The sequence below is a fragment of the Microcaecilia unicolor genome, unplaced genomic scaffold (assembly GCF_901765095.1).
Source record: "Microcaecilia unicolor unplaced genomic scaffold, aMicUni1.1, whole genome shotgun sequence".
Classification (NCBI taxonomy): domain Eukaryota; kingdom Metazoa; phylum Chordata; class Amphibia; order Gymnophiona; family Siphonopidae; genus Microcaecilia; species Microcaecilia unicolor.
This window is the reverse complement of record NW_021963007.1, coordinates 261,490-276,639: the sequence shown is the minus strand read 5'-3', so window position 1 is coordinate 276,639 and position 15,150 is coordinate 261,490. Positions and strand designations below refer to the sequence as shown.

The following is a 15,150-nucleotide window of genomic DNA, read 5'->3' as shown; positions in this document are numbered from 1 at the left end:
ATCTACCTTGCTTTGGAACTGACTTATATTAACCCATTGCAACACTGAGATGTGCATGATTAAAATGTGCAGTTAGCCATACTTGAGCATTCATTGAAGATTTTGGAAAACTTTCCTTGACTAGTGTTGGTTCACAATGGTTCAAATGGCTCTCCTCTAAATCAGTAATGTGTGTCATTGTGCCAAGTGAATTTCTTTTGGATATCACTCCTCTACTATTAATTCAATTATCATTTGTTCCTCTAGTAATACACTTGGAGGTATATAAATGATTATGTCGCTTTATATCATCTTTGTCTGATTTTCAGATTTACATTTGTATTTTCAACTTGTTGGAAACAGAGACTGATTAAGATAATTATGTTATTTTAAGTCTCCTGTTTTGTATAATTGGCTAACTGCATCATTACTGCCATAGACTCCTACTTTCTATTTAGTTTCACCAATACAATTAAAAGGATACTGTTAGAACCATCTATATATTTCATAACTGAATACAATAGAGCTTCATGTTTTCATCTTCTATCTACTGGCCGCTTTGTTGGATTGCACTGTGATAGACTCAGCATTCTGATATTTTGTATGTTAACACTAGACTTAAAGCTGGGGCTTAGGAAAAGCTAATCCAGTCTAATTATGTATTAATACTTCTCTTTTTAATGTGGTTTAAATTAAAGTTGTAGCTTGCTATTTGTATTACGATAGACAACTTTATGATTATGTGTCAACAGCTTACTTAACTTTTTTCATAACTAGTTCCTTTCTACCAATAAATGATAAAAGGCTTTATTTACTAACTGGTGGTTTTGATTCAGTAACTTATTGCTACATTTTCTTTCTATGGTTTCTAATATTGACAGTGCACTCCCAAATTTATTATATTTCTTGACAGATTTAAAATTAACATTATTTCCAATTTCAGGAATATTGTATTTTTCATATGACCTGGCACCTTGTTTCTCAGGTGCGGTTTGGGTTGATTATATATCAACATAAATAACATTTTGGAATGCTGGCTGAATAATGAGGGGGAATTTTATTTGGCACCTACTGAATAAATATCTACTTAAAATAAGGGAAAGAGTGCATTGTTTGTGTTTTACTCATTGATGGAAATTTGATTATGAAGTCTAAGGGATCGATATTCAGACCACAGACCGGATAACTTCCGTGGTCGGTGCTAAGCCCAGATATTCAATTCCAAGCTGTTTCCAGTGACCAGCATTGAATATCCGGTTTATTTTGGATCTGTTTAAAGATAACTGGCTAAGTCAATATTTGGCTTTAAAATTCAGTGGATAGCCAGATAGCCCCGAACTTCCCATGAACCTCCCATTTTTGCGTCCCCTTTTCCATGACGTGCATAAAATTTAGGTGCAGATCATGCACCTAAATTCATGCACGTACATATTAATTGATTCCAATTAGCACAATTAAATGATCAATTGGTGCTAATTGGCTGATCATTCAATTAAGATTTGCACATAATTTGGGTGCATGTGCATCTTGATCATGTGGATTCAGCATCTTTCTGGGATCATAGAGTCTCCTGTGCACTCAGCTTCCTCTTCCTCAAAGTCTTTCCTTTCACATTTTGCTTTGTCTCACTTTCTTTTTCTTCTGAACAACACAACATAACAAATGATGTTACCTTCCATGGCAAATAATCAGATAATTTCCACATTTCAATACTCCTTGTGGTGTTGTTTCTAGTGCCAGACATGAGCATGTTATGCAGTGCATGAGCCAGGGCGTACACAGCGTTATATACGTTATTGCTTTTCCCAAATTGCTTGGTGTTACAGGGTTGTTCAAATGACAAATTTACATCAGAACTACAGGATCTTTTGATGTATTTCGGACACTGGCTGCCACACAGGTCCATCCACCACTGTTTAGTGAAACTATCACTTGGAAGCAAGGTAAAGTTCACCTCCTGGATAAACTTTGTAAAGCTTGAGATCTTCTTCTTCACAATTGCAAATGATAAGATGTTGTTCTGTATATCAGTTTTTAATTGAAATTTAGAGGGCAAATTAAGTTCAGTTTTGGTGATCAAGACCTTGCCAGGGTTCAGTAAAAGATAGGGAAAATAGACTATATTCTTTGTATTAGTATAGAGAATGATCACTTTAATAGATGACGTGTTCTTCTTTTTCAGTTTAGATAATTTAACTCCTGCCATGAAATTGATCGGAGTGTGACTGAAGGTTTCTATGAATGCAATGCATCCACCATTCTGCTCAATCCCTTCTCTCAGGATCTGAATTGCCCTCAGGCTACTTTCATCATCAGATGCAATGATACCAACCCAGGTCCAATCAAAATGCTTCAATAACTTGACAATCCCAGCACAGAGGTACAGTTCATTGGGGACAGTTCGGTAGTAAAAAGGAAACTTAACTGTGTCACTCATTAGAAGACTCTGTGAGATGAAACTGATCTGTTCAAAAACAAAAATAATAATAATCTATCATCATCTTTGTCACTGTGAGATTACAACTCAAATAATTTCTACAAGCTTTTAAGCTTCTACTATAGGTGATTTTTCAGCAGAAAACTTAAGGTTCCATTTACTAAGGTGCGCCGAATAATGGCCTGTGCTGGTGTAGACACATGTATTGGATGTGCGCAGGTCCATTTTTCAGCATGCCTGCAAAAAAGGCCTTTTTTGGGGGGGGCCAAAAATGGACGTGCGGTAAAATGAAAATTGGTGCGTGTCCATTTTGGGCCTGAGACCTTACCGCCACCCATTGACTTAACGGTAAGGTCTCACATGTTAACTAGGTGGTAATTGTCGGCATGCGTACAATGCCAATTACTGTCCAGTTAGCGCCGCATGCCGGAAAATATTTTGTATTTTCCAGCACGCAGAGCAGAAGCATGTAAAACATGAAATCACCACCCAGGTCATGCGGTACCTAGGCGGTAGTTTTACATTGACACACATAGGACACACGTGGCTTAGTAAAAGGGCCCCCCAGGGCTCATTTTACAAAGTGGTGCTAAATATTAATGAAGAATAATTAGTACCCAAAAGTTAGGTTTGGGAGCCACATCATATGCTATTCTACAAAGGGTTTGTTTCCTTTATAGAATAGAGCTTAGTGCTCAATTTTATTAGTGCCAATTTTTCAGCGCAATTTTTGAGTTCCCTTGATACTGCTTAGCATAGGAATAGCATGTGAACCCTTACCACCTAATTTTTTTTAATGGCCACACACTAATGGCAACATTAATGCATAGTCCTTAAAGCAAAAATTAGAAAAAGGTCATTTTTATGGCCATGGTAAAAATGTCCTTAGCAGGCAGGAAAAACCTACACAAATGCATCCTAAAGCCACTTTGTAATGCAGCTTAGTAAAAGGACCCCTTGGTAAGCCAAATGTAGGCATTGAAAAGAAGACCTAAATGCAATTAGCCACACTGCCCCCTCCCAATGGTATTTTTAATTTAAACTGGTTCATCACAGTGTTCCCTACTACTACTATTAAACATTTCTATAGCGCTACTAGATGAAAAGACAGTCCCTGCTCAACAAAGCTTACAATCTAAATTGGACAGACGAACAGACAGCTAGGGGTGGGGAAATTACAGTGGTAGGGGTGATAAGTGAGGGTGTTGAGTAAGAGAGTCATGGTTAGGAGTCGAAAGCAGTAGCAAAGAGGTGGGCTTTAAGCCTAGACTTGAAGACAGCCAGAGACTGAGCCTGATGTACTGGCTCAGGGAGTCTATTTCAGGCATAGGGAGCAGCGAGATAGAAGGAACTAAGCCGGGAGTTAGCAGTGGGGGAGAAGGGGGACGACAGGAGACATTTACCCAGCGAACGGAGTTCACGGGGAGGAGTGTAGGGAGAGATGAGAGCGGAAATGTACTGAGGAGCTGCGGAGTGGATGCACTTGTAGGTCAAAAGGAGAAGTTTGAACCGTCCTTCACTCTTTCTTAATGGATTATACAGTGAGAGAATACAGAACAGTCCTTTTACCTGTGGATAGTGGTACATCCTGAACATACTGGACATCTGACTTGATTCCTCTGGTTGAAGACCTTCAATGATAGCGGCCAGCGTGCCAGATGTTTTGCAGTGGTAATTAGGAACCCAGGTGTCCATACTAGTAAATATACTTATGGCATCCCCAAACACAAAGAATAGATTGAGGTAAGATTCATAAAGATGAAATCCTAGTGTGATGTTGGGTAAGATCTCTGAGCTATTGTTAATCTCCTCCACTGCAGAAACAAAGGCCAGGTAATCGAAATAGTTTTCTTTATGGTAACTGTAAGGACAATGAAGATCACTCACTGAAAGAAGGAAAGAAAGCTGTGGAACTATTTTCAAACCTAATCAATCCTCCCTTGTGAATTTATAAACAGTCTTATACTGGCAATTCTCATATTATTTCAAGCAATTGGAAGCAATGTGACTGAAAGCAAAAAGACCTAAGCCAACACTTATCTTCTGGTTTTTACCAGGTCTTCGCCTCCCATGGGCCCCATTTCACCTTTATGTCTACTCAGGCTTCATCAGAGAAAACTTTATCATTCAGACTATGCTTCCAACGAGTTCTATAAAATCAACAAGAAACCTAATCAATCCTCCGTTGCTTATGGTGTTCCATTCATTGGCTTACACAACAAACAGACTCCTGAAGCAGGCATTTTTCGCCGAAACACGGCTCCGTGTCGAGTCTTTTTTAACTTTCTCTTAATAAAGCATTTTTATTACTCGCCTCCACAGTGTCTTGGAAGTGTCGTGTTGATCTTGCTACTTTTTTTGCTGTTCTTTTATTATTTTCCTGCTACATGTAAACATAAATGCAAGTGGGGTAAATTAGATCAATATTTATCTATTTTTTTCATCCATTAATGAATCTTTGTAATTGATGCTAAAACCTTCTGCTCAGATGTTTTGTCATGCTCATTGTGTTTCACGTTTGAAGCACAATATACCTATGCTATTTCACTGATGTTTACAATTTGGCAATAAAAATGATTTACAAGAAAAGGAAATAAAATGCAAATTTTAACTTAGATCAGCTGCCTACAATTAGAAAGCACTTGTACATTTTATAATCTAGTAAATGTAGGAAAGGAGAATATATAAAGAATACTGAATGGCAGAATCTGTGATGAAAGGATTTCATTGATATGCTGAATTTGGGAACGGGGTTTGGATTACGCATGTGATATACTGCCTTTCTATGGTACAGGCAAATAATTTCTCTGTCCCTAGTGGACTCACAATCTAAGTTTTGTACCTGGGGCAGTGAAAGGTTAGTTGACGTGGCCAGAGCACAAGGAGCCACAGTGGGAACTGAACACAGTTCTGGTTTTCAGATCACTGCATTTACCATTAGACGACTCCTCTACTCACAGGGAATGTGTTTGATAGGGATTTGATACAAATAGTCAGCTTAGGTCAGGGATGAGACCCTCACTGGAATGCTGTGAAGACTACAGGTGATAATACAGAGGAAATTCCAAGGAAATGAGCAAATGTTTATATGGATATAACAGTAAGACTCATTTAGAGAATCTGGAGGAGCTAAAAATGTATTCTTATGAAGAAAAAAGGTGAGGGGAGAAAGGACACACACATTCAAATATGTAATAGGCTGGAATAATATGCCCCACGCACAAAACAAGCACCTGTACCTCTTTGATTATAAACACAGAAAGGCAGTATATCAAGACCCATCCCCCTTTCCCTTGTTTCAATCACACTATCCATTTAAGTAGGACCAATGAATACATATACCTAAACTTAAATGAATAAGTTATCTGTATAAGTTAGGACAGCTATTTATGTATCCTACTTGGATGGCTATTCCGGCTATAAAGAACTAAGGCCGCTGCCAGGCAGACTTTGTAGGTCTGTGTCCGTATATAGCAATACGGTTTAGGACAAGCTGGAAAGGGCTTCAATGGCAACTTCAGTAGCTGGAACTGAGGACAGTGCTGGGCAGACTTTTATGGTCTGGGTCCCGCAAATGACATGACAGATTTGGATAGGCTGGAGTGGGCTTTGATGGCAACTCCAGTAGGTGGAACATAAGGAAAGAGCCGGGTGGACTTCTATGGTCTATGTCCCAGAAACGCCAAAGAAAGACTCATGATAAAGTGTGTAATATTGCATTCATTGTTGATGTAATCATGAATTGATAATGAGTGTGACTGTTGGGCAGACTGGATGGACCGTTCAGGTCTTTATCTGCCGTCACTTACTATGCTACTATGTACTTGAATAGATAAATGTAATCAGAAAGAGGATGAATATCACTACTATCCAGTTGAGCTTTAGCTAAGCCTCAGGAACAATTCTGTTGCCACCTCCTTTTATGCATAACTCAGACAAGATATTTCGATATCTGACTTAAAGTTCTCAGTTTGCTAGCCCCAAATTTAAAAAGAGAGAAAAAAAAGACTAATGTGGTTAAACTGGAAGTTAACTGCTTAAAACATTTTGAGTATCTACCTCTGTGTGTTTTGGTAATGGCAATTAATTTATTGACAGAACTGTAAACCCTCAGATCATGATAAAATTCCTAGCATCCACTGAATACTGTTAGGCAAATGTAAAATCCCAAGAAGCATCTCCCTTATCTAAAGATCCTTCATTAAGCTAGAAATCAAATTGGCAGTTCGTCAGAGATCATGCTAAACATATGAACCATATGTGTGCCTCCAAGAGGAACTAAGCCACTGTGCTACTTACATGTAACCACGACTCCAAGTGGGAAACGTTGTATAGGACAGTGCTTTTGTGAGTACTAATTCTGTCATTGTAACAATTCCCCCAATCATGATGTCTCCATCCTTCTGGTATCCTGGTTTTAGGCTTCCATATTTCATTGGTGGACACTGGCCCTCAGTGGATTGGATGTAACAAAGTATCAAAATCAGGACCAGAGGAGCTGCCATCTTTCAGGTTGTGAAACAGCTTTTCCTATGAAATAAACTCCTGCCTGCCCTGCTCTGCAATTGTGGTATGAGGGAGGAAGTTTCTGAAGTGAAAAAGTTATATTATGACCAAGAATTTTCAAACTGCACACCTGTAAATCTGTGCAAAAACACACAGGACATTGAGGACAGACAGCTCACGTCTCATACTGATGTACACAGATCTCTGTATTATTAGCTGTGATTCAGCAGCTGGTGACGACACTGTTAAATCTTTAAAGAGTCCTTCTCCTTAAAGATTCAACCTCAAAGGATGTCTTCTCCACCTATGTGTGTCTGACATTAAATATTGTTTTTTTTTCTTTTATAATATAATCTTATGGAAATTGCACATTTATTAACCAACAATTATTAATTATATAGAAAGTCTTAGTTACAAGAAAATAATTATAATCAGTAATATCTACCATCAATTGTAATTTTCCTTTTTATTTTCTTCCTTTACATATTCCTTCATATTTTTATAAATTAGTGTGGTTCAATGTTTATACTTTTAAACAAAAGAAAACTTCATGATGAATAAAACAATAAACTTGACAACTGCAAAGAAGTTTCAGACACAGGTAGAAATCACAACTTTCCTGCAAAAATCAATCAATCAATCAAAATTTCCAGAGGGTGGGGGTGGGAGGAGATATGCTCATGGCTTGTGTCTGTGTGGCTTGGGGACAGACTAAGAAGGCTGTCAACATTGCTTTATTATTGACCAGATATGTCTTAAGGCAGGTTCAGGTCTGTTCACAGGAGGTCTCTATTCTTTGAATGGTTCATCTTGTGAATAAAGTGGTTATGTATTACTTATTATTATAGTGTCATGTCCCTTAGCCTGCATGAAATTGGTGTGTGGTCTGACTCATTGGACCCCTCTTACAGCCTCCATATGTTACATTCAGCACAACATTGTGATTTTCTGTGTCACTGGTATCTGCATAGGTGCATGTTTAGCAAATATAGGAGTCCTTTTACTAAACCACGGATGGGCTTTGTCACATTTGCTGTGCAGCAAATCACTAGCACAGTTTAGTAAAAGGGGTCCATAGTGAGGGGTAAGGTGGGTTGCCTTGACACTTGCTGAATGTGTTCAGGTCATTTTTGGGAATGAGCAGAGCTCTAGATGCAGTATCTATCAGAAATATGCAGCTGGATACAATTACAATAAGGCCTGAGATCTTCCTGTGCATGCCATTCCCTGTTGTTTTCCTCATTATCTGCAGGTCCAACTATATCCTCCCCAACTTTACCAAGTGTGTAGGCTTCACACAATGCACACACCTAATGGAAGGTTGGCTATGGGACCCCTGAAGATTGCATAGGTGAATTCTGCTAGAGAAGGCGAGGCATCTCTCAAGGTTTCTATCAGCACCATGGTCATAAGGAACCTGTACTGTGGTAGTGTGGACTTTTCAGGATTACCATTTCACTGATGTTGTCTTAAGTAGCCAATCTGGGAGGCATGCAGCATCCTTTGGCACTGAATATTGACTTAACCGGAAAATGAAACCAATATTCTATGCCAGTTGCTGGAAATGGCTGGAATTGAATATCTGGGTTTAGAACTGAATATCAGGGGTCTGTATATAGGTATGAGTAGCGTTTCTTAGGATAGTACTAAATAATGCCTTAGCGTGCACTTGATGACAGATTTCTAAATAAATAATCTTCCCAACAGCTGTCCTGCATCAACATAAACCACATACATACTTAATGGAAACACTGACATTTTAAAATATAGTTACATTATCCCTTAACTTAAACTTGACCAGTCTACTATAATGGCAAACATCGTAACACAAACAAAATTCCTTCACTGCCAGATGCGTGGTGAAGTAACACTAAATCCTGCGAAGAAGCTTCTCAGAGCCTATGCTGCAAACCTTTCACACCACCAATTCTGAACTCACGAATACCAATGACAGTATCTTTAAAAAGGAAGCAGTGAATACACAACAACACTATCAGGCTTATTTTTGAAAGAGAAGGACGCCCATCTTTCGACACAAATCCCTCTCGAAAGCCGATTTAGGGCGTCCACAACTGCTTTCCATCGCGGGGACGACCAAAGTTTACGGGGGCGTGTCGGAGGCGTAGCGAAGGCGGGACTTGGGTGTACCTAACACATGGACCTCACCCCATAATGGAAAAAAAGGGCATCCCTGACAAGCATTTGGACGACTTTACCTGGTCCTGTTTTTCTTATGACCAAGGCACAAAAAGGTGCCCGAACTCACCAGATGACCACTGGAGAGAATCGGGGATGACCTCCCCTTACTCCCTCAGTGGTCACTAATCCCCTCCCACCCTCAAAAAAAATCTTTTAAAATATTTTGTGCCAGTCTCTATGCCAGCCTCAAATGTCATACTCAGGTCCATCACAGCAGTATGCAGGTCCCTGGAGCAGTTTTAGTGGGTGCAGTGCACGTCAGACAGGCAGACCCAGGCCCATCTCCCCTACCTGTTACACTTGTGGTGGTAAATGTGAGCCCTCCAAAACCCACCAGAAACCCACTGTAACCACATCTAGGTGTCCCCTTCACCCCTAAGGGCTATGGTAGTGGTGTACAGTTGTGGGTAGTGGGTTTTGGGGGGGGGGTTGGGGGGCTCAGCACACAAGGTAAGGGAGCTATGCACCTGGGAGCTTTTTCTGAAGCCCACTGAAGTGTCCCCTAGGGTGCCCGGTTGGAGTCCTGGCATGTCAGGGGGACCAGTGCACTACAAATGCTGGCTCCTCCCATGACCAAATGGCTTGGATTTGGTCGTTTCTGAGATAAGCGTCCTCGGTTTCCATTATCCCCGAAAACCGGGGACGACCATCTAAGGACGACAATCTCTAAGGTCGACCTAAATGTTGAGATTTGGGCGTCCCCGACCGCATTATCGAAACGAAAGATGGCCGCCCATCTTGTTTCAATAATACGGGTTTCCCTGCCCCTTCTCGGGGACGTCCTGCGAGGATGTCCTCAGGAAACTTGGGCGCCCCATTCAATTATGCCCCTCCACGTGTCCCATTGGAAAAGCCAGACAAGTCAGACTGATATAGATCCCGACACAACCACATGCCAGCAGAATCTCTCACCTCAGTCACATGCAGAACACAGATCAACCCTCATCCATTACAGAATAAAGGACAAAAATTAGATATTTATTGATTTTCTAAATTTCTATTTCTGCAATTCTAAGCAGATCATAATTCAACACTCATAATTTTAAAACATATTGCTAAAACATAAAGACCTGACCTTCCCTCCCCCCCTCCCCCCAATCTATCCCAGCAGCCTGGCATCAGCTTTTCCCTTCCCTACTCCCTGTCCATCCCTGTAGCTCAGCATCAGCCCTTTCCTTCTCTGCCTTCCCCCCCCCCATCCATCCCTGTAGCCCAGTATCAACCCTTCCCTTCCCCACCATCCATCCCATAGCTAACATCATCCCTATCTTACCACCCACCCCTCGTTGTAGCATAGCATCAGCCCTGTCCTACTCCCTACCCACCCCCATGGCATTAAATATAAGACTTTTTTTTTACGGCCCGGGCACTGTAGAGCCCACCTCCACCGCACCAGTCCACATCCCAGAGAAACCCGCCTACACTTTTTTTTTTTTATTTTAACTTAGGCACTGGCAGAGACCATCCCCACCCAAAAACCTGCCAACATGAGAAATAGACACTTTTTAAAAATTAACCTGGGCACTACTAAAATGTATTGTTGGTGAATTTCTGGGTGGGGATGGGCTCTTCATTGCCTAGGGGAAAAGAGATATATTTAATGATTAAATATACATTCTCTTTTTAAGTAATCAAAATGCTGGTTGGGTGTGGGCTTCTGGGAGGGGGTGGGCTCTTCACCTATTTGTGGGGCTGCAGGGAAGTGCTACCACTGCTGTGATGATGACTGTGATCGATTTAACTGACAGCGAGACTAAGACCCAGCCAGAAGGCAGACACAGTGTGGACTGTGCCGTGGAGGAGCCACACCCGTGACACAGCCAGGCCAGCCGAGCAGCCTTTCCCGTGTGGTGCCATCATGCTGTGCGCACCTCGGGGAGCAAGCAGTGCAGTGTGGCACGTGCAGCTGAGTCTGCTGATCTTGTTTACTTCTTACAGTGGCCAAGACTTTAGCGCGAGAAGTGCACGTGGCGCAGGATGGCAGCACTGGCCGACTCAGGACCAGAAGTCAGAAGAGCAGCCAGTGCCACCTGAGACTGTCAAAAAGCAGGTAGGAAGCTGGCTGAGTGGGCTGCAGAAAGGCTGTGTCTGCATGAAATTTTCAGCACTTAACTGGGTGGGGCCTGAGCTGAGATTGGTGGGCCCGGGCCCACCCAAGCCCACCCCTAGCTACGCTCCTGGATAGTGTGATTGAAGCAAGCAGAAGGGAAAGGGGATGAGACTTGATATACTGCTTTTCTATGCTTACAATCAAGTGGTTTACATATTATATACAGGTTCTTATTTTGTTTCTGGGGCAATAGTAGGTTAAATGATTTGCCCAGAGTCACAAGGAGCTGCAGTGGGAATTAATCCCAGGTTCTTTGACCGCTGTACTAACCACTAGGCTACTCCTCATCAAAGCAAGTGAATCAGTCATTTGATTATCTTTATGCAGAGACCACCCTGCTAAATATCAACCTACACTGTCCTGGTAAACAGATGAGAAACTGCTCACCTGAATTCTTACTTAGTCCAAGGTATGAAATGTGCAAAACTAGTGACCTGGAAAATGTCATATAAACAAATGTTGTCATCCCCATAAAATCTAAGTGGTCGGTATTCAAATGGTTTAAATGGCCAGAATCAGATCTTGGCCCTTTAAATCGCTCTTTCAGTTCTGTCTACTGGAATATGGTAGGGAACTACCCTGTCAATTCACCTTATCCTGAAACAAATTGCACCAATCTTCAGTGCTTGGTTGTAATGCTTTGGGAAATGTAAGTACAGAATTCATATTTGTTAAATCTTCAAAGACTCTTAAAAGGGCGTTTGAGGAATTACCAGAATTTGAATATCTTGGCTAAAAAAAAGCTTTTTGCTTCAACTATTAGATTCTTATAATCCTTAACTTCTCTTCTCCAAGCCATACAAGACTGATTGTCACCATGTTGCCTCCAAACCCACTCCAACGTCTACATAATTGTTTCGTATTTGCAATGGACTCGCTATACCACGGATTCCTTTTCTATCTATCTTTCTTCTCCTTCACAGGTGCCGAATCATCCAATGTATTATAATCACTTTATCCCATATTTCTAACTCGTAACTTTGAGAATCTTGAGTTTAGGTGAGACCTCTCCAAAAACTTGATATATCCACTCATCCCCTATTGAATTTGTTTTTAGTTTATCTTCTCTATCAAAATAAGTGTGTAAGTTAAAAAAAACTGTAGATAAAAAGAAAGATAAAAATGATCTGACCGTATCAATCATTCCCATTATAAATGATCTAATGCACTAGTAATATTAACACTAGAAAAGGCCACAAAATCCAATTTGTGACCCTTTTGATGAGTAGATAATGCAGGATCTAAAACCAGATTTAATGACTCCAGTAACTATAAAAACTTATTACGTCTAAGTTAGAAGAGTCCTCCAAATGCAAATTTAAATCCCCAAGTATTATCAATTCTATCAATTGTGTGGAATAGAATGTAATTCTTTCAAATCATTTTTGCTGAATATTTTGCCAATTTTTAGGTGGTCTATAAAGCAACATTCATCCTAATGTACCCCTTTTATACACATTCATAAACTGACAGATCATAATCTCTAAATTTCCATCACTATACTTATCCACTAATTTAATATCATAAAAGGATCTATAAACCAAGGCTAGTCCTCCTCCCTCCTATTTTGTCTTGGGCAATTAATCATCAACCAAGGCTCCATTATAAAAACCATTCGGGGAAAGATCAGCTATAAAATCTCTAACTACCTGAGCCTTCCCACATACTGACCTGGCATTAAAATATAAACATTTTGTTACATTATAATCCACAGAGACATTAAATGACTTACAAGGGATCTTAATAAGATTATGAAACCTATCACAATCTCTAGATTTCCCAAATGTATCCCTTCTAACTCCAGCATACACTGGTATAACTCTAGGGCATTCAAGCAAACATCTATTAAGTTTTCAGACTTTCTATCACAAACCTGGAGTGTTACATGCGGAGCCAGACGTACACACCCATGACGTTGTTGATCCAGATGCTCCAGGGCGCCTACATTCCGGCTCGTCTATAGTCTGGGCGCATCTACAGTTTGAGTGCGTCTACAGTCTGGGCGCACCTACAGCCGAGCGTGCCTACAGTCTGGACGCGTCATTCCGGCACGCCTACAGTCTGGGTGCGTACCAGCGGCCGCGCCTACAGTGATGTCAGATGCCTTCAGCTTAAAACCAGGAACCTTTCACTACCTCTTTGCCTCAGCTACTACCTTGCTGGATTGAGCTGGTGCATTTCTTCTTGCTGACTTCACCTGACCTGACCTGTGCTTGAACTTGACTGTGCTTATTGGATCACCGCCTGCCTTGACCTGTGCCTGAACCTGACTCTGCTTATTGGATCACCGCCTGCCTTGACCTGAACCTGACTCTGCTTGTTGGATCGCCACCTGTCTTGACCTGAACCTGACACTGACATTTGGATCTCCGCCTGCCTAGACCTGCCTGAACCCAGTCCTTCCTGGGTAGTCTCTCCCAGCCCTTTTTTCTCAAAGTCCTGCCGGCTGCCCGAACCTAGGTGCTCAACATTTGGGGAACAGCGGTCACTGCAGGTGAAGCCTTGGGCCTATCCAACTGCCTGTTCTGAGCCCAGTTCCTTGCCTTCGGGCCTGGTTCTTCCCTGGGTCGGCATAAGGGCTCACTTCCTGGGTCTGTGTCTGATATTCAAGTGACCAACTGAGACAGACCATGACACTTTCCGCAATTGTAAGTTAATTGATTTAGGCCTTCTTGGCTAATTGGTGATTATGGGGATAGAAGATGAGTTAACATAACCAGCTTCTTCCCTAGATGACCCCACCAACCCACCTAGGCCCAAACACACAATCAAAACCATATAAAACCAGCACATTTTAGCTACAGATATATATTCAGCTATCACCATAATACTAAATAAAAACTAACAAAATACTTGCAATTCTTTGGCTTGCACCTTAGGCTGCGTGTCAAGTGGCAGCATGCCACTAGCTGCCCATGGGAAAAGCCTGCGGCATCTGTTATCACTAGGAAGTGGGTGGAACCTGCTCCCATGCTCAATCATAGCTGATTGAGTGAAATTTTCTCCCACGCCTTACCTCTACCCGCAAAGTTAGAAAATCAGGAAATGTTTCGCCCAGGCAGGTAATCAAGCGTTGTAAGTTGTCTTGTTTTATTTCTATGCTGATAACATTTTTAAGTTGTTCTGCAAGTTGTTGATGCCCCTCTACAAGTTATTGGTGAGGCCCAACTTGGAGTATTGTGTTCAGTTTTGGAGGCCGTATCTTGCTAAAAACATAAAAAGACTGGAAGAGGTACAAAGAAAGGCTACAAAAATGATATGGAATTTACGTTGCAACATGTATACCTTGGAGAAAAGGAGAATCAGGAGTGACATGATACAGACGTTCAAATATTTGAAAGGTATTAATCTGCAAATGAACCTTTTAAAGAGACGGGAAGGTGGTAGAACTAGAGGACATGAATTGAGGTTGAAGGGGGGCAGACTCAGGAGTAATGTCAGGAAGTATTTTTTCACAAAAAGGGTGGTAGATATGTGAAATGCCCTCCTGCGGTAGATGGTGGAGATGAAAACGGTAATGGAATTCAAACATGCGTGGGATAAACACAAAGGAATCCTGTTTAGAAGGAATGGATCTACAGAATCATAGCAGAGATTGGATGGCGACGCTGGTAATTTAAGAGTAAAACCAATGCTGGGCGGACTTCTATGGTCGGCGCCCTGATCGTGGCTGAATAGATATGGATGGACTGAAGTATAAATTTTAAGGGGCTTGACGTTAGCTTCAGAACTTTTAGTACGGAACAATGCTGAGCAGCTTTTATGGTCTGTGCCCTGAGAAAGGCAGGGACAAATCAATCTTGGACATGTAAAGTATCACATACCATGTAAAATGAGTTTATCTTGTTGGGCAGACTGGATGGACCATTCAGGTCTTTATCTGCTGTCATTTACTATGTTGCTATGTTACCAATGATCT

The 15,150-nt window shown here is 41.2% G+C and overlaps 1 protein-coding gene across 1 annotated transcript; it reads right to left on the bottom strand.

Annotated features, from left to right (window-relative positions):
* Positions 1-509: 509 nt before the first annotated feature.
* On the bottom strand, positions 510-4,519 carry LOC115458720 (vomeronasal type-2 receptor 26-like). The gene is made up of 2 exons (XM_030188544.1): positions 3,986-4,519; positions 510-2,443 (listed from the first exon to the last, which is right to left on the bottom strand). The coding sequence occupies exons 1-2, from the start codon at positions 4,109-4,111 to the stop codon at positions 1,538-1,540; spliced, it is 1,032 nt and encodes a 343-aa protein (XP_030044404.1). The 5' UTR covers positions 4,112-4,519; the 3' UTR covers positions 510-1,537.
* Positions 4,520-15,150: the final 10,631 nt, after the last annotated feature.